Source organism: Panthera leo, chromosome D2 (assembly GCF_018350215.1).
Source record: "Panthera leo isolate Ple1 chromosome D2, P.leo_Ple1_pat1.1, whole genome shotgun sequence".
Classification (NCBI taxonomy): Eukaryota; Metazoa; Chordata; class Mammalia; order Carnivora; family Felidae; genus Panthera; species Panthera leo.
In genome coordinates, this window is record NC_056689.1 from 55,324,456 (window position 1) to 55,346,943 (window position 22,488).

The 22,488-nt window shown below is 44.7% G+C and overlaps 1 protein-coding gene across 1 annotated transcript in view; it reads right to left on the minus strand.

Annotated features, from left to right (window-relative positions):
* Positions 1 to 2,319: 2,319 nt before the first annotated feature.
* The window catches only part of PIK3AP1 (phosphoinositide-3-kinase adaptor protein 1), a 117,870-nt gene continuing 97,701 nt past the window's right edge, over positions 2,320 to 22,488 (minus strand). The window contains exons 14-17 of the mRNA XM_042908657.1: positions 15,340 to 15,495; positions 13,271 to 13,341; positions 11,246 to 11,364; positions 2,320 to 4,230 (exon numbers count right to left, since the gene is read on the minus strand). Coding sequence (XP_042764591.1) covers positions 4,173 to 4,230; positions 11,246 to 11,364; positions 13,271 to 13,341; positions 15,340 to 15,495 — 404 coding nt within the window. The 3' untranslated portion in view covers positions 2,320 to 4,172. The remainder of the gene's footprint in view (positions 4,231 to 11,245; positions 11,365 to 13,270; positions 13,342 to 15,339; positions 15,496 to 22,488) is intronic.

Here is a 22,488-nt window from a genome sequence, read left to right on the forward strand (position 1 = left end):
GGGAAGAGCATGTAGGGTCATTAACTCAACAACTATTTATCAAGCATCTACTATGTGCCAGGAATTCCAGGAGGCACTAGGATATGATGATAAATGGCTTTAGGTGATAGAAGTCTGATGATAGGTATAGAAAGAAGGAATAAGAGTTAAATAATAGGCTGGGGGGGGGGGGGACTGTAGCTTCAAATATCTTTGGAAACTGATGACCTCAAAGCTAAAAAATAGAACTCAGGGGCATCACCCAAATCAGGGCTGTTCTGGTAGACTGGAGAGTGAAAAACACTGATGTATCTTATTGCACCAGTTTCTGCATCCTGATTAGTGACCTCATTCCCTGACACCAAAAGGCATGGGAGAAAACATGCTAGTGAAAGGAAATACCTACCCCCCCCCCCCGCCATGGCTATACAGTCTTTTTTGTGGTAGTCCTAATAAGACTCAGTTGGTGAAAGGGCTTATGACTAGTAAATGACCCAGAAACCCACAATTTCCATCTTTATTCTCATTCTTGATAAACATGATCTTCAAAAATCGTGCTCTATAAATAACATATCTTCTGACTTCCAACCTCAGCTACTGTTGGAGAAGGTAACTGAGAGGATCTGACTGCTAATTGGCCCTCGAGCCAGCCTGAACCCTGGCTATTTGAGGATCCTCACCCCCTTCCCTGTTTTTGGAATATGTACTCCGCCCACCATTCCCAAAGTGGGAGCCATTCCAAGGACATAGCCTTGAGTGAGTAAGGTGTTGTTGAGATCATCTGGACAGTATATGTGACTGTACCCAGTTAAGGCGTCTCTATATGAACTTTTAAGATTCTCGCAGGCAGGTGAGGAAGATCTACTTGCCTTATGACCACCCAGGACAAGCCTTGTATGTAAATTTCCTTGCTTATTAAAACTGCTACCCTATCGGGGCGCCTGGGTGGCGCAGTCGGTTGGGCGTCCGACTTCAGCCAGGTCACGATCTCGCAGTCCGTGAGTTCGAGCCCCGCGTCAGGCTCTGGGCTGATGGCTCAGAGCCTGGAGCCTGTTTCCGATTCTGTGTCTCCCTCTCTCTCTGCCCCTCCCCCGTTCATGCTCTGTCTCTCTCTGTCCCAAAAATAAATAAATGTTGAAAAAAAAATTAAAAAAAAAAAACAAAAAAAACTGCTACTCTATCAACCTGGAGTGGTCTGCCTCTTTCTTCACTCTCCCTGCCTTCTGTGTACAGTGGCCGGTTTCAGATCACCTTTTCTTTGAAAGTGTATTCCTTCTTTCTACTTTGTTATGTTGTCTTTCTAGTATTGACTTCTGGGGTGGGCCAGTCCTTCCATTGCTATTTATCACTTTGCACCTCTATCTTTTCTGTTTTTGCTTGAAACGTTTTAATCACCGGAAAACTTTATAATTGTTCGAAGTTCTTTCTTCAGGAAGCAATCACTTAAAACATTTGGTTCTCAGACTCAAATGAGTCGGTATTAATGCTTCCTCAGCCAACCAGCTGCAAAACCATACACTATTCTTTGACAGAGGAGCACAGAAAACCATCTTCTTTTCTGGTGCGTATGGGAGAGGGATCTAAAAATCCCAACTACTGAGGTGATATAGGATAGGCTAAAACCTCTCTTTTTTAGCAACAAAGCCAGAAAAATAGAGATGAAGAGTAGGTACTTAGTTCGACTTGTAAAACTACTCATTGAAGTAATTTACATCCTATCACTTTGCCTAATTATGGCCAAGCATTAGGGATTATTCACATCATTAAATACGTCAAGTTAAATGATTTGATTGCAACACCAACCTCTTGTTCATAATCTTTCATTCTTCATGCTTTGTTGCTTATATTGTTGGGTTACCTGCTCTCAGGTTTTAATACAAGATGAAGGAAGAATACTAGCCTAGGAACTGGATGACAGCATACTTTGCACAGTTAGAAGGAGAAGCAATGGCAGTGAATATGACTAATAGCTTCCCTGTCTATTGAACCAGCTCATAAAATCTTGGGGAAGGATGGTGGCAGCTGAGTTGTCTCCCAAAGCATCACACAGAGAGCTTTTTAACAGTCTCTTTGGATACCTAGTTACAGTCTAGTTTCTGATCCTCACTGTATTGGAACCCATGATTTTGTTACATAACATATTCCTAAAAATGTGTATAAATGTTGAGTATGGAAGGTGAATAAATTCACGTCATAATGGGTAGTACTGTTTCTAAAAAATGCAGAATTTCACATCAACATTAGAGACATTCTTTGATAACATGGAGCAGTTCAGATGTGCAATGAACTCTGGACCATTTCCACCCGTGTCTCAAGTGTGTCATATTTATCAGACCCAAGTTTCTAATCAGCACTTTCAATTTTATGTTTTCCATTTACTTTCACAGAAGAATAAAATGTAATAAAATATTCCAATATTGCACAAACAGTGATGTGCACACAAAGATGCTAACACCATTAGCTGGCAGTAAGTTCTGTCATGTTATTGATCAAAATGCTTATTAGAGAATTATAAAAATCTAAATTTGGCAATCCAAGAGGGAGCTTAGAGATATTGAATATAAAAAAGTGTAGCTTTTATCAAAGCCAAGTGTGCTTAAGAGACCACCTATAAATAAGAGAAAAGACAACAATACCAAAATTACAATTTCTTGTTCTCCTTTTATCCCACATTACCCTCTTTCTCCCAAATAAGTGACAAGGAGAGTAAAGGGACCACTGCAGAATGGCTACTATGTGCCAGGCATTGTGATAAGTGATTTGCACAAAGACTGTCTTAATGGCCACGGCCAATAGTGTATTTTATGTCAGAAAAAAGACCCACGACCCAGAAGCTATGAACTCCAACAAGAGTCCTCGTTTGCTGGACTGATGAATGAAATTGAAAAAGAACCTTGAATCATTAGAAAAGGATACAACAAAACTGTAATTAAATAGATCATTAATAGTGTGGCTTATATATGTCTGTGTGGGACAAAGAATATATTTCATGAAAAATCACCAGATTTCTGATATTTTTTAAAGAAATGTGTCTGATACTAATTTTACTGTGTGTTTAAGTATCAAATTAAGGATCTGTGCTTTGAAGGTAGATTTCTGTGCCAGTGACTCAAAATTAATCACATATTAATGACATATGACAATCATGATATACTAATGGCTCTCTATTCTCTGCACAGATTTCCTAAGCCTAGTGGTAATATTACATTTATAAGAAAATATATAACTGTTTCGATTTTACATTCTTCCTTTCTCTTCTAACCTCTTGGCAGAGAAAAAGTCAAGGATCCTTCTCTCTCCTTATGACCTGAACTTATAAGATCTATAAAGACTGCAGAACAATAAATGGGGTCGCTGGCATCCCAAGCTTCCGGTTCCCAACCATTTATAGATGTTCCTTGGTAACATCACTGTTTTGAAAGCATAGTGAAGTATAAGTGCCCAAATTGAAAAAAAAACAAAAAAACAACTTGATAGTCCCATGCCCGGGAGATATGGAGGAAGGATATTTCTGGAAGGTCAACAGTCAGTGACTGAATTTCTACATGCGGGCATTTCTTGAGGGAGAGTGACTGGCTATCTAGAGATGGTTCCGGACTTCTGTGGAACCTCAGATTTGTATTCCACATACAAGGAATTAGGACTAATCCCTCTCTAAAGTCATTTTCGGTTTGTCTTGTGTGACCAGCTCCAACATTTAGACACCCTCCTGAATCTACAGAAAAGTTGAAGAACTATTTAAAAGTCAGGACATATCTTCTTACTTGAAAACTGTAAGTCTTAAATCATAACCACTTCTAGAAGTTATGCTGGACTAGCAAATAAGTAAGGCCTAATATAAGTGCATTTCAGTAAAATCACTCATAAAGTACATTTCTGATCAATCTTTTCAGGCTTCTGACGTGCCAAATTAGAGGTAAGTATTCCCATTAAGTCTTTATCCTTTTGGCAAAGAAGGATGTGGATCAATATACTTGGTGATGGTGAATAAAGTCCTCAGTTTTTCACTTCTTCATGCCTTAATAATATCTTCTTCAAGGAAAGCCCAAACCAGCAGGGCCACAACAATATCAGCCATGAGAGTAGGTCTTAAGGTCAATACTCATGCCATCATACTCAACACGAAGACATCATTAACAGGCTGAAACTGCAGGTCTCAAAGTCCCGAAGTAGGCAGGTTTTAGGAGGTGGAATCAGCGACCTCTGGGTGGAATAGGTGGAGGAGAATGGAAGGTCTCCCTGGTTGCAGGCCTGAAATGAAAGATAAAGGTCACTATTTTAAAATGAGTTTGATTAACTAGTTCTCAGGCATCCATGGTCTGTGGCAAACTTGGTAAACTATGCAAAGAACACGTTCCTTAGTTAATGAAGCCATATGGACCTCAGGAGGACCTCAGCATCCACAGTGCTGGCTGTGGATCACAACCTTAGCTGCACATTAGAATCACCAGTGGACCTTTAAAAAATACCAATTCCCAGGCTCTCTCCTAGACCCATTCCATCATAATCTCTAGAAGATAAGGCTCAAGCATCACAACTTTTTAATAGTGTCCCTCCCCCAATGAGTTATATTAACCATGTCTTTCATTTTCTGATGCTTTGACCCCCAGAGACTTGCTGATCCTGGAGGGAATGCCCCTCCCAAGGTAAACTAGTTCCTAGAGATAGCAACTTACTAAAGAGCGGACCTTTCCTATGCAAACTAACCAATCCCACCCTATACCCTTATACTACTTTCTTCACGGTTTCTCACATTTGGGCCACTACCCATCTGCCCTAATCACTTCAGGACCAGGTACCAGACAACTAAGGACAGCTAGGGACTTTTGCCCCAGAGCCCACTGAAATTATTCAAACTAGCCAATCCTAAATCTGCCTACCCTAGTTGTACCCTCCTGCAGAAGTCACAGTAAAAGTTCTTGCCCACTTCACTGCCCACTCCACTGTTCCCCCCACTTCACTGCCTTTCTCCTGACTAAACCTGGTGCTTCCCAGTGAGCCCCCAGAGCCACCAGGGCATAATGTGCCCCCTCCTCTTGGGATCTAGGAGTACACCAAACTATCTTCTCAAGAGCAGTTGTCTCCTGATCTGTTGACCTTGCCGTATCTAAATAATAAAGCCTATATTTTAAGACACCAGTGATTCAAATATGCAGCCAGGCAGGAGACATATTGTAGTAGGTGGTCCCTTGAGAAAGGAGTGAAGAATTTCTGAAGTCTGCTTCTCACAACTATGCCCTCATGGGATCGCTAAGTGTGTTATCCCAACTCCACGTTTGCTTTCCTAGAAGCCCCCCTCCATGTTATTCTGGATGGTTTTTAAACAGTCCTAAATGCCATTCCAGATAGACCTGGGTGAGTCTATTTACAGAGAGGTTCAACAACGGTGGATGGTATTTCCACATGTGTGCTGTAAAACCAATATTTAATTCTCTTGGAAGCAAGTCAATAAGTCAAGAAAGAGGGCTTTGTCAGGTGCCATAATTGAACTGTGCTATCCTGGAGTTGCACAAAGATTGAATGAATCAATGATTAAATATTTACTAAATGTCTCTTGAACGCAAGTTTTGCATAGGTCAAGGAAATAACAAAAGAATTGAGAAAAAGAGGGGCCATCTCAGGAACAAGATAGAGAAGCAGGAGTAGAAAAGAACAACCACAGACATCCTCAGAAGGTCCTGCTATGGCCCCTGGGAATAGATGGTTTTGTGTGGTTGTCTCTTTATCCAGAAAAAAACAAATGGACAGTCTCCTTCCACCTCCCCAACCTGACCTATGAACCATGGGCTTATAGGAGAAGGCTGAAGGCCAGTCAGCCTTACTTATTAGCTGAGTACATTTAGGCTTCCCGGCTGCCTCGCTGCCTCCCTCCCTTCCTTCCTATCCATCTCCCTCCATCTCAAAAAACATTTATCTACTATGTGTCTACTCCTGGGTATGACATATAACAAGTAAAATGGGAATGGATTCAGCCCTCACAGTGCTGAGAATGTAATGGATAAGACAGACAACAGGAAAAATCAGTAAACTGCACTGTTTGGACAGGGGAAGTTCAGAACCTATGGGAACACATAGCAAAGGCAATTATGCACACATCTGAAGGACAAGTTCAACTTCTCTGAATGTGTTTCTCACCTACCAAACAGAAGTACCTACAAACACCTACATTGGAGTGTTGTGTGTTGCTTGGAAATGACAATTGGTAAGTGGGTAGCACTGTTTCTGGCCTTTACTCTAGAAGTAAAGAAGTACTCAAGAAGTACAGCTAATAATTTTAGCTTTATTATGAATAAAGATTTTTCCCATGTATGCCCCATGAGCCTTACAATTTACCATCCACCACAAAGATAGTCATGATTCCCTCTTGGACCCTCTTCCTCTCTCTGCTGCCCCATTCTGCATTTGGGGTGGGTCTGCAAGCAAACAATTTCTGTAGTTCATTCTGATGAATAATCCCAACCAAGGATTGGAAGTCCCATCTCAGGGAAATGGATTTGTGATTATAGACATATCAGAATCATGAAAGTAAAGAGTATTAAATCAGACTCAAGGTGTGGTCTGTGGGGAGACAGCCTCTCCAGGAATCTGAGAAGCTGGAGTTGGGAGACATGAGTGCCCAGAGATACCTAAGAACTGGCTGCTTTCTCCTCCCTGCTGAAGGTAAGGTCTTGCTGCTGATGAGTTTTGTTTAAGAAACCAGCAACTTTGGGGCGCCTGGGTGACTCAGTCGGTAAAGCATCAGACTTCAGCTCAGGTCATGATCTCATGGTTCATGAGTTCTAGCCCCACATTGAGCTCTGTGCTGACAGCTCAGAGCCTGGAGCCTGCTTCAGAATCTGTCTCCCTCTCTCTCTGCCCCTCCCCAACTCGTGCTCTGACTCTCTCTCTCTCTCTGTCAAAAATAAATAAAAACATTAAAAAAAAAAAAGAAACCAGCAACCTTGATGTTGATTAATGTTCTTTTAAAGTAGGACTATGGAGGGCGCCTGGGTGGCTTAGTTGGTTAAGTGGCCGACTTCAGCTCAGGTCATGATCTTATACTCCGTGAGTTCGAGCCCCGCGTTGGGCTCTGTGCTGACAGCTCAGAGCCTGGAGCCTGCTTCAGATTCTGTGTCTCCCTCTCTCTCTGCCCCTCCCCTGCTCATGCTCTGTCTCTCTCTGTCTCAAAAATAAATAAAAACATTTAAAAAAAAATTTAAAAAAATAAATAAATACATAAGGTAGGACTATGGAGCCCCTGCGTGGCTCAGTTGTTTAAACATATAACTCTTGATTTCTTTTTTTTTTTTTTTTTTTTTTTTTTTATAACTCTTGATTTCAACTCAGGTCATGATCTCACGGTTATGAGATTGAGCCCTGTGTTGGCTCTGCTGACAATGTGGAGCCTGCTTGGGATTCTCTCTCTCCCTCTCTCTCTCTGCCCCTCCCTCACTAGCACATGCTCTCTCTCTCTCTCTCTCTCTCTTTCAAAAATAAAAAATAAATATTAAAATAAGTAGATTTGTTATTATGCTTTTGTATGATCACAACATTGTTGAAAATATTTTCAAACTTCCCTATTAATAAATAGCCTCTGTCCCAAGTACCCTTACTCCCTGACCACTCCAGCCCCTCCCAGGGACTTCACAGACCTCTTTACAAGTCTGCATGTACAGGATCAACTTCTGGCACCGCAAGAGGCCTCTAGAAGTATGTTCTGATTACACAGGACCTTGGCTATGCCTTAAAGGGGAGTGTACAGATTGCTAGTGATTGACAAATCATTTGTAAATGGCAAAATATGTTTAAAAACAAAGCAGCAAAGGCTCAGTAAGATTTGGGGTGTGTTTTTTGTTTTGTTTTTGTTTTGTTTTGTTTTGTTTTGTTGTTATCAATTGGCAGGACCTTACTTGTGAGGAACGTGACATTGTCAGCTGCCCACTCTATAAGGACTAATGCCCTGCAAGGAAAATGCCATACAAAGATATAATGCATCTTCTCCTGTTCTTGTCATCATTTCCTTTCCCTGACTTTGAAATACATTGGGAACTTAAAGGTGGGAGAGTGAAACTTCTTTCCACTAATCTATGAGCTACCTGCACTGTGGAAGATGACTGATGGCTAACTGTTTAAGAGATGGGTAGTCTAACACAAGCAGTACCAATCTCTCCATCCATCCATTAACTCACTTACGTGATAAATATTTATTAAGTTCTTACTCTGTTACGGCTATTATACTAAGCACTGGAGACAGTAGAAAAAAACTTTTTAAGCAAAAATGGTCTCTATTCTTTTGGGGCTTAAATTCCACTTAAGGAAACAGATATGTAAAGAGGGGCCATAACATGGAATGAATTATAATAGAGATATTTGGGGAGCCACAAGAAGTTTCATCATAGGAACATAGGAACATCAGGGAAGGCTTCATAGAAGAGGTGATGATAACTAGACCGAATCCTAAAGGATGTGTAGGAATTTTCTAAGAAGAGATTGGAAGGGAGGAGGGAGACAGGCATCCCAGGCAACAGGAGCAGATTGAGCAAAGACACAGTTCCAAATGGCACAGCCCACTGGGAATCCTTAAGGGGTGGTGCATCCGTGAATACAGGAGAGGGTGGGACTTGAGGCTAGACAGGGCCACAGCGTGCTAAAAAACACAGCATTCAGTGGGAAGGCTTTTACACCAGGAAGTGACATCATCAGCAATTTGTGATCTAAAGTGCAATGTGGCGGCAGCGTGGAGGAGGGAGGTGAGTGTGGGTCTACAAGGATGAATGTAGGCCCTGGCAGACGGAGAGGGGGTGGATCCGAGAGCTGAAAGGGCAGCAGAATGGACAGAGTCTGGAGACACACTCTGTGGGAGCTGTCAGGGAGGGAGGGTTGGAGGATGACGCCTAGGTTTGGTGCTCTGGGAAGTGAGAGAACGGTGCCCTTATCTCAGGCTGGGAACTCACCAGAGGAAGGCAGTTTGGGACAGAGAATGGCAGATGGGATGAATTCAGTTCTGCACAGGCTGTTTGAGACATCCGTGGGGCATCTGGGTCGAGGGCCCCCAGCAGAGAGTAGGAAACAGAAGGCCCAGGTGGAAGTGGAGACTCGGGAGTCCTCACTGCCAGCTCAAGCTCTGAGGACGGCATGTGGAGTGAGTAGAGGAAGGGACCAGGACTGGGAGGGGGTGACAGGCATTGTAGCCCTAGTGCTGTTTGGGAGGGGGGCTCAGGAGACATGGGCAAAGAACAGTTGCTGATTCCCAGATCTGGAAGTGGAGAGGAGACCCTCAAGGTTGGCCTCCCCTCCTGTCCGTCAGTGGGTGGAGCACGGAAGCCATTCAGGAGACAGACAGGCCTGCTTTATTATTTGCTCAAACATCTCCTCGTTTTATTATGCAAATTGCATACATACTTACAAAACAATCACATATTTGCAAATCTTTCTTCACACCAAAAAGGCACCCAAATGCCAGGCTCTATCAATTACAGATTTCCTTGCAAATACCATTTCTTTAGTAAAAAGTGTTTTCCTCCTGTTTGCTCCCATTTTTATCACAACATGCTTCCAGACTCCCCCCAGAATTCATTTGCCATCTCTGTTGACACATTTAAATGCAGCCCAATTTCTATCCTTTAATTTCTGGAACCCGTTTCCCTGGCTGTTCTCTTTTTCTCTCCCATTAACAAAATCCCACAGAGTCTTGCAGCTATAGTTTTCAAGCTTGACAACCCTTTCATCTTGATGCAATTAGTTAACTGCCCCCAAACTCCTCAATCTTCAGGATTAGCAGGCCTTAGGTCTTGGATCTCCTCCTACTGATACCTCGACTTTCTTGCACAGGTGTCACAAAATGACTAAGACACTGGAGGCCTCGAGTCAGGCACAACCAGGGTTGCCACACAGGGTAAGTCTCAATCCAGTCCAAGCCCCAGTGCTTGGAATAATGGGATAATCCTAAATATCTAGCTCTTAGAGTTGTGGATGGAGTTAAGTGAGATCCTGCATTCACTGTGTTTAACATACTATCCAGTATATAGTAAGCGCTCAGTACAGTTTAGCATTTATTACCATAATCATTCTCCGTAAACACCCCTCCCCAGTCACCAACTACATGATTTTGAAGCAACAGAACATTATGCCAATTCAGGCAACTGGACTCGATTATCGCTACAGGTCCCCCCAGGATTAGTATCCTACTATGTGACCTCTGGTCTATACCAAGGAAACATGCCAGTGAATGTGACACCGTTTGCGATCACAGGAGGTCTGTGTAACAAGTGTCAGTATGTGAATGTTACTGGGAGCACACGTAAGAGTGGTAAGCAGCAAAGAGAGAAATGGAAAGACGCCTAGCTCAGAGACAGCTTTTCTTTCCAGAAAATCAGAAGAAAGGCCTCCTTGTTGCACTTTCTCAACGAATCGCACTGATGAGATTCATTTGAGTTAAAAGTTTCAATATGAAACAACAAAAAAACCAACCCTGGTTGAAAAAAAAGCTTCCACCTTTTAATCATTTTCCCCCCACATTATACTTTAGACATCAAAGAATTAAACGCCTAAAACAAGCCTAGGCTTTCATTCCCCAGGCCCCTTTCTGCATGAGCAGACAAGTGAGCTTTGACTACTTTTTCTGTCCATGAGACCTTGAAAAAGTTCCTACCAGAGGCCTGAGTACCATTATAAACAAAGACAGTCATCAGACTCCTTTGCCTGATGCCCATCTCCAAATCTCCATCTGCTCAGTCTTGTCCCGAATAAGAAAAATCACTCATTCTGTTGAGCTCTTACTATGGACCAAAACTCCACTCTTACGACTCTGTGAGGACATTCTACTCTTATCCCCATTTTACAGATGAAGAAATTGAGTTACATGAAAGTGAAATAATTCATCCAAGTTCACTGCTCCCAGAGAGTGTGGCGCTAGAGCCATGTCTCCCACCTTTATTTTCATCCCCCAGTCTTTCTTATCTCCTGGCCCCCAAAAGGCACTGTCCCCACAAAACAGCCAAGGGAATTACTATTAGGGAGCTGAATTTTAACCAAACATGACAATTACTAAAAAAGTTGATGTTTACCAATGTACTTCATTGATGAAATACTGCAATTGCTACTTAAAGTATTTGCCCTCGAATAGAGCATCAGTTAGCAAAGAGTCCACATTAAAACACATCAAAACTAGGCATTTCAGTTAGCTCTGCACGCATTCTTAGGTCATCTTAGGTGCCCCCAAATCCTACTGTCCTCCCACGGGAACTCAGAGAATGAGAGACACATTTCTTGTCAGCATCAACCTTACCTCTGTGAGGCAGCTCTTGGAGGTACCCTGGGGGGCCTCTCAAGGGGCACAGTAGGTGTTCCGTCCACTTGTGGGGGGCATGGGCTGCGGCTTCTGGTAACCTCGGGGACTTCATTATCCTACAGGAAAAAAGATGATAAAGAAAGGTGAACGTTTCTTTAAGCAACCACCATAGTTGGGCCCGGTGAGCCCAAAGTCTCCCAGGCTTTGCTGAAGGTTATTCACAAACGGAATGAGGCCAGTGGGGCGCCTGCATGGCTCAGGGTAGGACTCCTGATTCCAGCTCAGTCATGGCCTCGCGACTGTGAGACTGAGCCCCATGTCGGGCTCTGCTCACCATGTGGAGCCTGCTTGGGATTCTCGCTCTTCTCTCTCTGCCCCTCCCCACACCAAAATAAATAAACTTAAAAAAAAAAGAACAAGAGTGAAACCAACAACACCAGGGCAGCTTTCTATCGATTCCTAGAGTCACTGAGGAGACAACGGGGCCCAAATTCTCATTAATGGTCCTTGTTACTCAGAGCGTCCTCTGTGGACCATCAAATTAGCATCACCTGAGAGCTTGTGAGACCTGCTGGATCTCAAGCTCCTCCTCAGACCCACTTGGTCAGAACCTGCATGTTAACAAGATCCTAGGTAATTATTAATATTTTTTTTAAGTAGGCTTTACGCGCAGCATGGAGCCCAACACGGGGCTTGAGCTTAGGACCATGAGATCAAGATCTGAGCTGAAACCAAGAGTCAGACACTTAACTGACTGAGCCACCCAGGTGCCTGGGATCTTAAGGTTCTTATGCATCTTAAAGTTTGAGAAGCATGCTCTATTTAACCAGGTAGAGCCGGAGAAATTTTGTTTTTAAACCAAAGTCCCTTTTCGGGAGAGCAGAGCCTTGAGTGGCCCTCAGTCAGGGGGTAATGAATATAAGCTGTGCACTGGAGGGCTGGCCCACCTCAAGGGCCCTATCTCAGGGTCTCCCGGGTTGGCAGTGACCCATGTGACACCTCCTGCTCATCCCAGCCACTGGATTGGGGTAGACACCCTGACCAAAATTGGGCTTCAGTCTAAGGCAGCAGCTCATCCCCTCCTGAGAGGCCTTTTGGGACTCTTCGCCACTATAGGGACTATTCGCCACTATACATGCATAGGAGGAGAACAGGTCAGGGTACAGTGAGACAAGAAAGCAGGTCCACCCAGGGGAAAAGAGACGAGAGCATATGGCCCTGGGGAAACATGGAGCACTGGCCTTGGCTCCGGCATTTCTCACTGCTTCTGATCCTGGCCCCAAGATGGGATTTCTACCCCTGGATTCCCTGGCATTCATCCAGCTCCTTCTCACACATGCCCTTTATGGCTTAACTAGTCAGAGCGAATTTCTATTTCTCTCTCCCTCCCTTTCTCCCTCCTTCCCTCCCTTCCTTCTTTCCTTCCTTCCTTCCTCTTTTTATTGAGGAGAAATTCATATAAAATAAAGTTAGCCATTTTAAAGTGAACGATTTGGGGCGCCTGGGTGATTCAGTCAGTTAAGCGTCTGACTTGGTTTCGGCTCAGGTCACGATCTCACGGTTTCGTGGGTTCGAGTCCCGTGTCAGGCTCTGTGCTGAGGGTGTGGAGCCTGCTTGGGATTCTCTCTCTTCTTCCTCTCTCTCTGTTCCTCCCATGCTCACGCTGTCTCTGTCTCTCTCCGAAGAAGTAAATAAACTTAAAAAAAATTTTTTTAAGTGAACAATTCAGTGGCATTTAGTTCATGCACACTGTTGCACAACTACCGCCTCCAGCTAGTCCCAAAACATTTCCATCACCCCAAAAGGAAACACCGTACTCCCCATTTGCCTCTCGTCCCAGCCCCTGGTATCCACCAATCTGTGTTCTGTCTCTCTGATTCTACCTATTCCGGATATTTCCCATAAATGGAATCCTGTAATATGTGACCTGTGTGTCCGGCTTCTTTCACTTGGATTTCTATTTCCTGCAATGAAATGACCCCGTAGGACAAGCCATATGGGAGTGGAGTCCCCAGCTCTCACCTCATTGTCCCCCTCCATCCCGCTGCTCACACTGAGGAGGCTCCGAGTGCTGGATCGGTTACTCGCGCTGCCTGAAGGGTACGAACAAAATTAGCTGGGCTGTGGATTCTCTCGGGCTAAAATAAAATGCAGAACTCTGGCACATACCTTAATTTTAATGGTAGAAGCAATACATAAGCTGTGAATATGGGATCTTCAAAATGCTACCATCTTACACCATTTTATTAGAGTTTAGTTTTTTTCTTTCAGCATAAAATGAAATGGTTCACCTTTTTATTACCTATTTATTTATTTATTTATTTATTATTTATTTATTTTTCTGTATAGCTACCATTTACTGAGAGCTTATCACACGTTACATGCTTTAAAAACACAATTACAAAGGGGCGCCTGGGTGGCTCAGTCAGCTAAGTGTCCAACTTTGACTCGGGTCATGATCTCGCATCCGTGTGTTCAAGCCCCGTATCGGGCTTATGCTTTCCATTGTTTTCCGTTTTCACCTCAAGGTAAAACACACACGTAAAATCACTGAAATTAATCTGAACCCGAAATAAATGCTTTGCATTTGTCTTGTTACATTTCCCCTCCTCTCCACACCGGAACGCACTGCCCTCACCCTGAAACGATCTATACCACTTCTCTCCTCCACGACACATCCGAGAGACTGCCACCTGCCTCATGTTTCCTCAGCCACCTGTGATCACTGGGAAAATCTCTCCCATTTTTGAACTTGTCAGAATTCTCTAAAATGCCTCAAGAGGGTTTTGAATACACATTACCACCCCCATTATTTAAGAGAAGTTTTCTCTGCCCTGTCTAGACTTTCCGTGAGACAGGTCGGTCGTGAGACAGGCTTTGGGTCTGTTTCAACAGGTAGTGGTGGCAGGAATGTTGAACCGAGAGAAGAGCAGGGCCTACTCCCACCTTTCCTTCACTGGCCAGGTGACCTTGCATAAAACCCTTTCCTTCTCTGGATCATAAATACCCCATCTATAAAGTCAGAAGCGAGACTAGTGCAGGGTTGTTGACCTAAGTCCATGGACGGGAAAAATTGTATGTCTATGTATGTACACATACACGTGCATTTTTCTGGGAACCACATCCAGAGCACACATCAGATTCTCAAACGGGTTTGTGATGCAGAAAAGATTAACCCCTGGGTTTAGATGACCTTCCTGAGGGCTCTCTGCCTGACATTTAAGGAGACACGAGTCCTAAAATTCAGCCAAGTCTCCCACTCTTTCATGGCTCTCCTAGCTGTTTTGATAACACTAAAATGTGTGAAAGAAAAGAAACTCCATCTATTCTGCTTGTGAAGCCGGTGTATCCGAAGTCAGCTAACACCGCCCTGGATACGGAAACAAAGCCCCCCACCTCCTGCGTGTACCTCAGCGGGTACTGTCTGTTGCAATCAGACTCTATCAAGCTCTCAAGCCAAAATGTCTTCCACATTTCCTAACTAGATCCTCAACTCATCTATAAAGTTGGAATTCTCAAATTTGAGTCCATCGTTTTCTAATGTTTCTGACTTCATGCTCTTTCCTTCCCCTTACCACGGTTGAGGAAGCAGAAAAAATAGTCTGGGCCCTGGATCCAGACTGCCTGAGCTCAAATCCTGACACCACCACTTATTAGCTATCTTACCTAGGGCAAGGCACTAAGACTCCAGTTTCCTTCTCAGTAAATACAGGTCGTAGTGCCTATCCCATAGAGTTACTGTGAGAATTAAATCTGAGAATCTATAGAAGAGGCTTAGCATACAGTAAACGATCAATAAATGTTAACTAGTGTTATTACTAGGTTTTTCTATTTGTAAAAGGAACAGTGTAATAAGGTAGTATGCAATCTGGCTTCAGGGGATATTAGAGTAAAGGATCTTTGGCCCTCTAAGAAAAGGCAAACTTCACAGGCTAAATGTTCCCCATGTCTTACACCTCCAGACCCAAATCAGGCTCCAGCTGGGATCTGCTGGGCTCACAACAGAGACTGTTCTCAAAGTTCCAAGGCCCCAGCTGGAGTGCAGATGTGAAGACACCGCCCCCCACACACACCCCCTACCCCTTGCTCACTTGCGGTGCTGGAGGTACTGTCTGTTTTCCAGTCTCCTCGCCGTAGCTCTGTCCTTGGGGGGAAGACGCTTTTCCTAGGGCCACTCTCATAGACTCCAAACTCCACTTTCCCTGGCAGGTGCTGTGAGTGCCGAATTGGGACCGTGATCTCCAAGTCTAGAATCAGAAGAAAGAGGGAAAATCTTCAAGGCACCAGACTACAGCCCACCAAACTGCTCAGGCTGCTCCCGCTCCACCTGCATCCCTGGCCTGAACCTGGCAGGGAGAGGAGGGAAGGGGAGGGGAAGAGAGATGGGTAGGAGTGGGGAGGGGGCTCTGCTCAACTCAGCACTGAAACTCCACAGACTCCTGTGTAGCCATCGGTGGGTGACAGACGAGAGGGACGGAGGCACAAATGCTCCACGTCAGGCAGACAGCCTGAGATCAGGGAAAGGTCTGGGGCTCTGCCACTCCCCTGCTCTGGGACTTAAGTCAGCCAGTCAACCTCTCTGCATTACTTCCCTCTCACACGGCAGACTCGCGAGTGCTGTTGATTCTAATAACTGGTTATCCTGTGCACCAAGTGGGGTTCCACAAGCTTCCCAACACCCATGGAATAAATACTATTATCTTCATTCCCAACAGAAACTATTACAGAGAAGTGAAGTAGCATTCCCCCGGCACACAGCTGACAAGTGAGACAGCTGGGATTTGAACCCAGGCTCCGGAGTCCAGGTGCTTAACCACTACTCATACTGCCCCTGAATCCCTCAATAAATGATGGATGCTGGGTGCATGGTCTGTAACTGACAGAAGTGACCCAGACTGGTAATGAAAGGAGGTCCATCAGCCCCATGAAAGATTTTGTGACTTGCAAGGCTGATCAGTGGTTTTGGACACCACAGACTTAAGAAATGATGCCTTTGCCCTGTGCAGCATTAAACTGGTCTCTTTCCTGACTTAGCCCTGCCCAGTAGTTGGGTCTTTAGTCCTCCCTAGATTTCCATCCCCGGGGTTCCTGAGCAGAAAACAACCCCTGCTGACAAGCAGAACAAAATATCTGTGGGTGTCCATACCCACTTTCTCCCCAGGGAAGTGCAAACACCAGGTGAGCTCCTGACACAGGGCTCCCTTGATGCCTGGAACATTCCCAAGCCCAGGGGCAGGGCCTCTGGAAGAGGTGAAAGTTCCGTGTACTGTTGGGCCACGTGCTCCCATCTTAACAGCACCACTTCCTCCTCTGACTCTCCTCTTCTATGGGGTGGGTGTGGCGAGAAGTTCAGGGAGTCCAGGACCAGAGGTGGCTCCGCTTGCCAAAGCCAGAGTCCGCTGAGAAGGGCGAATGGGTAAACCACAACAGGAGGAAAGAAGTTCAAGGGCAGGGTAGACTGAGTGTATGGTAAGCACACAGAAGATGTTAAAGTTGGACTGGGTGGCTCAGTTGGCTAAGCATCTGACTCTTGGTTTCAGCTCAGGTCATGATCTCACGGTTCATGGATTCGAGCCCTGCATCAGGCTCTGTTCTGACAGCATGGAGCCTGCTTGGGATTTTCTCTCCCTCTCCCTCTGCCCCTCGCTGGCTTGCTCACTTTCTCTCTCTCTCAAAATAAATAAGCTTTAAAAAAAAAAAAAAAAAAAAAAAAAGGTTGGACTGTGGTTTACTAGATGCCACAAGTGCCTCACACTAGAGACTGGCTCCAAGGGCACTGTTTGGTCCTAGTATTAAACCACCTTTCTGGGTCCCTGTGTAGCACAGACCTTTCTCACACCCTCAGGCTCTCCTAGTGACAACTGAGCAGTGCAAGCAGCTACCCGAGCCCGCAACTACTTGGGCAGAGACCAGCCGTACCTGCATGTGGGCGTGGGCCCACAGTTGGTCTCAGAGCCCAAACAGGTGTAATGCTTTTGTTTTCCCCCTCAGCTTTGACCTAGTTTTTTTTTTTTTTTTTAAACAACACTCTTTTAAAGGGAGGTTCCTGTCTGCTTAACTCACTTCAGTGAGTCAATTTTCTACCCTCAACTGGTTCTATGAGGAAGGAAAATAAAAAACACATGAAAAAAAATTGGGAGTCAAAAGTTCAAAAAATCAAGTAGAGTGAGTCTACAAAATCCTGATATTCTTGGAAGAAAGGAACAATGCTGGGAATAGTAATCATCATTAGATCGCACAGTACTTTCCCCAAAGCGTGTCCACGTGGGTCATTATACCTCCTTTGAACTTCCTTCCTTCTCCATGAAGTTGATTAGTCAGGTAAAACCATGGATGAGGAAACTGAGGCATAGAGTGGTTAAAGTCTTGGATCACAAAGTGATTCAGTGACGAAGTGGGGATTGGGACTCAGGTTTCCTGGCACCCTGCCTGCTCCTCTCTGTCCTGCCCCAGACTAGCCCCAGACACACCCAGAACACAAATATTGACTGCCTTCTGTTAGGGTGTTTTACAAGTCACGGGCTACACCAGCTCCTCTGATTTCCTACACTATCAATGTTCTGAACCATCTCAGCAAGAACAAAACAACTCCCCGAAGCTGAAGAAAGACCAGTGAGTTATTATGAACAGAATCTTACTTTTTAATTACCCTTGGTGTTATAACCCAAATTAAAGCAAAATAATCATCGTTTCTCTTTTCTAAGGCAAGTGAGATTTCTAAATAAATAGTCAGCCCTTATGTTTAGAATGGGCTTCATTCCTAGAAAAGGTCCTTTAAACAGAGATGTCATTTGTCAACCCTAATTTTCCTACAGATTGATGTTACTCTGTATCAATGGGTTCCAAATGCTTTTTCTTTTTCTTTTCTTTTCCTTTTTTTGGAAGCAGAGTTCTTTCCTCTGTTGAAAACAGAAGCTCAATGTGGAAAACAGATTTTTTTTTTTTAAAGGAGTTGCGATGGTCAAAGAGTAGGTTGCCCTAAACACTGTCCCAATCTGAATCTACCTCCCCAAGTGCCAAACCTCTACTCCCACAAGCACACATACAGCAGCACTGAGGCTACTCAGTGTGAAATGGGTAATTACAGGTTAGTACGTCATTAAATATACAATCGAGTTTTATGGAGTTAAATAATATGCTATATTTAGTCAACCATAAAGATGCCCACTCTTCGGAAGATGCTCTGATGCCCTTGGGCCTCACTATGTAGTACAGGGCCCCACTCCCAGACTACCTGAGGCTTTCTCTGCTAACTGGTTTACAAGCACCCTTCCCCCAACAGGCCTCACCCAGACATGGGAGCTGGGGAAGAAATGGTCAGCTCTCTGGCCCCTCGGGAGGGATCACTCTTCCATAGTGTTCTCCACTGACCGCCAGAGTCTCCGGGGACATAAAGTTCCATCTCTACAGTGGTGACTGTACTTTGCTGGCCACTTTTCCTTCCCTCTCTCACTTCCCCACTCCCACTGTGTCCCTGGGATCATGTCCCACATCAGCTATTTGCTCTCAAATCTTTGTTGGGGAAGAAAAAATTCTAGAAATGGATTGTGGTAATGGTTGCATGATATTGTGGATGTATTTAACGCCACTCAGTTGTACATTCAGGTCCAATGATAAATTTTATGTTATGTGTATTTTACCACAATAAAAAACAAAAATGGGGGTGTCTGGGTGGCTCAGTCAGTTAAGCATCTGACTCTTGATTTTGGCTCAGGTCATGATCTTACAGCTCATAAGTTCAAGCCCCGCATCAGGCTCTGTGCTGACAGGGCAGAACCTGCTTGGGATTCTCTGGCTCCCTCTCTCTCTGCCCCTCCCCAACTCGTGCTCGCTCTTTCTCTCTCTCAAAAAATAAATAAATAAACATTAGGAAAAATGTCCTGGGGCTGATGAGTAGAACTTTCTCTCTATGGTGGTCCCCAGGCATTCTTGTTTCATGTCAGATTATATATAATTTAATCTTTTGATAGTTACGACATTAAAGCTCCTAATGTAAAAAGTAAAAACACTGGGGTGCCTGGGTGGCTCAGTCAGTTAAGTGGCTGACTCTTCATTTCAGCTCACGATATGATCTTGTGGTTCATGAGTTTGAGCCCTGGGGTGCAGAGCCTGCTTGGGATTCTCTCTCTCTGCCTCTCTCTGCTCCTCCCCACTCATTCTCTCTCTTTCTCTCTCTCTCTGTCTCTCTCTCTCTGTCTCTCTCTCTCTCTGTCTCTCTCTCTCAAAATAAAAAAAAAAAAAGGAAAAGTACTTAACATTCCCCCCCATAAAATTCCTAGTCAGAGGGCCTGCTTCTTGAAGAGTAGAGGGTAAGGGTAGGGAGGGCATTTAACCATGCTCCTTTGAAAAAATGTAGACATTGACCACTCCAGTGCAGAGCATAAACACTGGTGGGTATCACTTGTCCAGAGTCTGATTAGCTTTGGGTGAACTTTGGAAAACATTTCTAAACCCAGGATTTCAGCTCTGGATCCTGGATGGCAAGTCCCAGCCCAGCACATGCACCCTGGGTGGTCCTGCCCGAGAGGTCACCAGCTGCTGTATGGGTGGTTTTTAAAGTGCTTCCATGTGCCAGGCACTGTGCGAGGTCCCAGCCAGAACTTAACTGGTTCAATCCTCACAGCAACCCTAATAGGGTAGGCACTTTTATTTGTGTCACTTTGCAGCTGAGGACTGAGGCTCAGTTGGGTGACTTATCTTGTCCGTGGTTCCCAGCTAGTTAGGGGTGAGCAGTGGCTAGGAACTTGACCCCAACCCTGACGGCCTCAGGGCCGATGCCTGTACCCCTTTACTCCTCAACATGTGTATGTCTTGCTTCAATATCTCCATTGATTGGATGGTAGAGTTGTCATGACACCCAGTGGGTTCAATTCTGGAGCCCAGCTGCCCAGCACTCATGACTTCAACACAGCGACACCCTGGCCTTCAAACACCTCATGTACCACCAAATCACAACTTTCTTGAGGCTGCCTATGTGTAAAAGCGTGAAATGTTTCATTTAATCAAGAGGCTTCTATCTTTGGGTTCATGTGCTCTAGTTTTAAAAAGCACCTCATCCCTTTTACCACCTAGAACCTATTGTCTGACCCTAAGATGACCATGCAGATCTTGAACCAGATTTTTTGCCTACTCTCCTTTCCCTTCCCTTCAGCCAGGAGGGCAGACAAGTGTGAGCTTGGGTAGTGAAAGCATACATTTAAAATCTAGTCACCCAAGCAGATACCTGCCCTTCTGCCATGGTTATAACCTCTTTATGCCTCTTTTCCCAAACAGTCAAAATCATTAATATTCACTAAGCTAGTACCATATGCAAAACACTGTGCTAGAGATTGTAGGGCAGGCTCTAGCTGGGAAAATCAGACCTACACAAATAAAAGACTAATTCGTAAGCTACTAGATGGTGAAGATCAGGCCTTATGGGTCTCTGTATCTGGCAAAGAGCCTGGTGCTCAATTAAGTATTTGTAGAGTGAATGAATGATGTTACCAAAAATTTTCCTGAAATCGACCATTCCAACGGAGATTTCTTGAGCCCAATCAATGTACTGTCTTACATGCGGGGGATTCAGCAGAGCACAAAACATACAAACTTTTGCCCCCATGGAGCTTGCAATAGGAGGCAGTGGGAGGATGGGCCAGAAAATACGGAACAGAAACATAAGATAATTCCAGTGTGTGTGATGTGAAAAGAAGGTAAGCAAAGCTACTCTGGAGAGAACGCAGAGAAGGCCTCTCTGAGGAGGAGAATTTACAGCCAAACTCTGAAGGATGAAAGGACAAGTCAGTAAAGATGTGTGAAAAGTGGAGGGAGGACAAGTGCCAAGGCCCTGGGGAGGGCTGCTCTTGATTTGTTAGAGCAAAAAAAGGGAGTCCTTTGGTACTAGAACTCGGGGTTGAGGGGGAAAGTAAAGGTGAGCTCAGAGGTCAGAGGTGAGACCATGTAGGGACTCTCAGACCACAGTGAGGAGTGTGATTTTACTCTGGGTAGGACAAGAGCCCCTGAGGGTTTTGAGCAAGTGACTGGCACCATCTGATTTCTTATTTTTAAAAGGTGATTGGCTGCACTTTGGAGGATTAACTGTAGAGAAGTAAGACTGGACACAGGGAGACAATGGAAGAGGCTCTTGCATTCATCCAGGAAGAGATGATGTTCGCTTGCCTGCAGCTGTGGCATGGGAGATGGTCAGAAATGATCAGATCTAAGATGCATTTTGGAGACAGAACCTCGGGGAATTGCTGATGGTTTGAATAAAGGAATGAAGTCATAGCAATCAGAGGCAGCAAAAGAGAAGTGCCAGATGAATGGGAGGGATAGTGGTTCTACAAATGCTCAAATGAGGAAGGGGTACAATGGCCTTGAGTGGTCCAGGAAGGCCTCACTGAGCAGGGGCTGATGGGCTGGGTCTTGCAGTCCTGTAGTTTCCATGCAGGTGAGAAAGAACAGGCATGAGCAAGGGGCCTACGGCAGGAAGATGTCCTTTTTAAAGACTGGGGTGTTACCAGCTTGACCAAGGTCATGAGAAGTCAGGCTCTTGGCGGCAGCTGGAGACAGACTATGGACGTCATGCACAAGCTTAGTCCTTTATTTAATGGGGCTCTACTCAAGATTGCAGAGCCTCTGAAAGCCTTTTATTGTCAGCTCCACTTAATAAACCCTGGCCAAAATAAATCACAGAGACCCACCATGCCAGAGGCTTTCGGTGGGAATATGCAACATAGGCAAATGCCTATCAACGCTCAAGGGTAGTGGTGCCGAGAAGCCTGGTCCTCAGTGTAAACACTAGAATGCATGGCCTTGCTATTGGACTGCCACTACACATGGCAGGAGCCCTGCTATACCTGGAGTCCTGGCTTCTGAATCATTGTATGGTATAGACACCAATGACACAGTTCCCTGCTTCAGTGAAAAACAGATACTATGTGAATGAGATTTTCTCCTTTCTCTGCTCAAAAAACATGTCTTCCTGGGGCACCTGGGTGGCTCAGTCGTTTGAGCATCCAACTCTTGATTTCTGCTCAGGTCATGATCCCAGGGTCATGGGATCAAGCCCTGTGTCAGGCTCAGCATGGAATGTGGAGCCTACCTAGGATTCTCTCTGTCTCTGTCTCTCTCTCTCTCTCTGCCTCTCTTCCCCCCCTTTCTCCCTCTCTACCTTGAAAACTAACAAACAAAAGCAAAAACAAAAACAAAATAAAAAACATGTCTTCCTAAATGCTAAGGGGAGAGTCAGATGCTTGGGG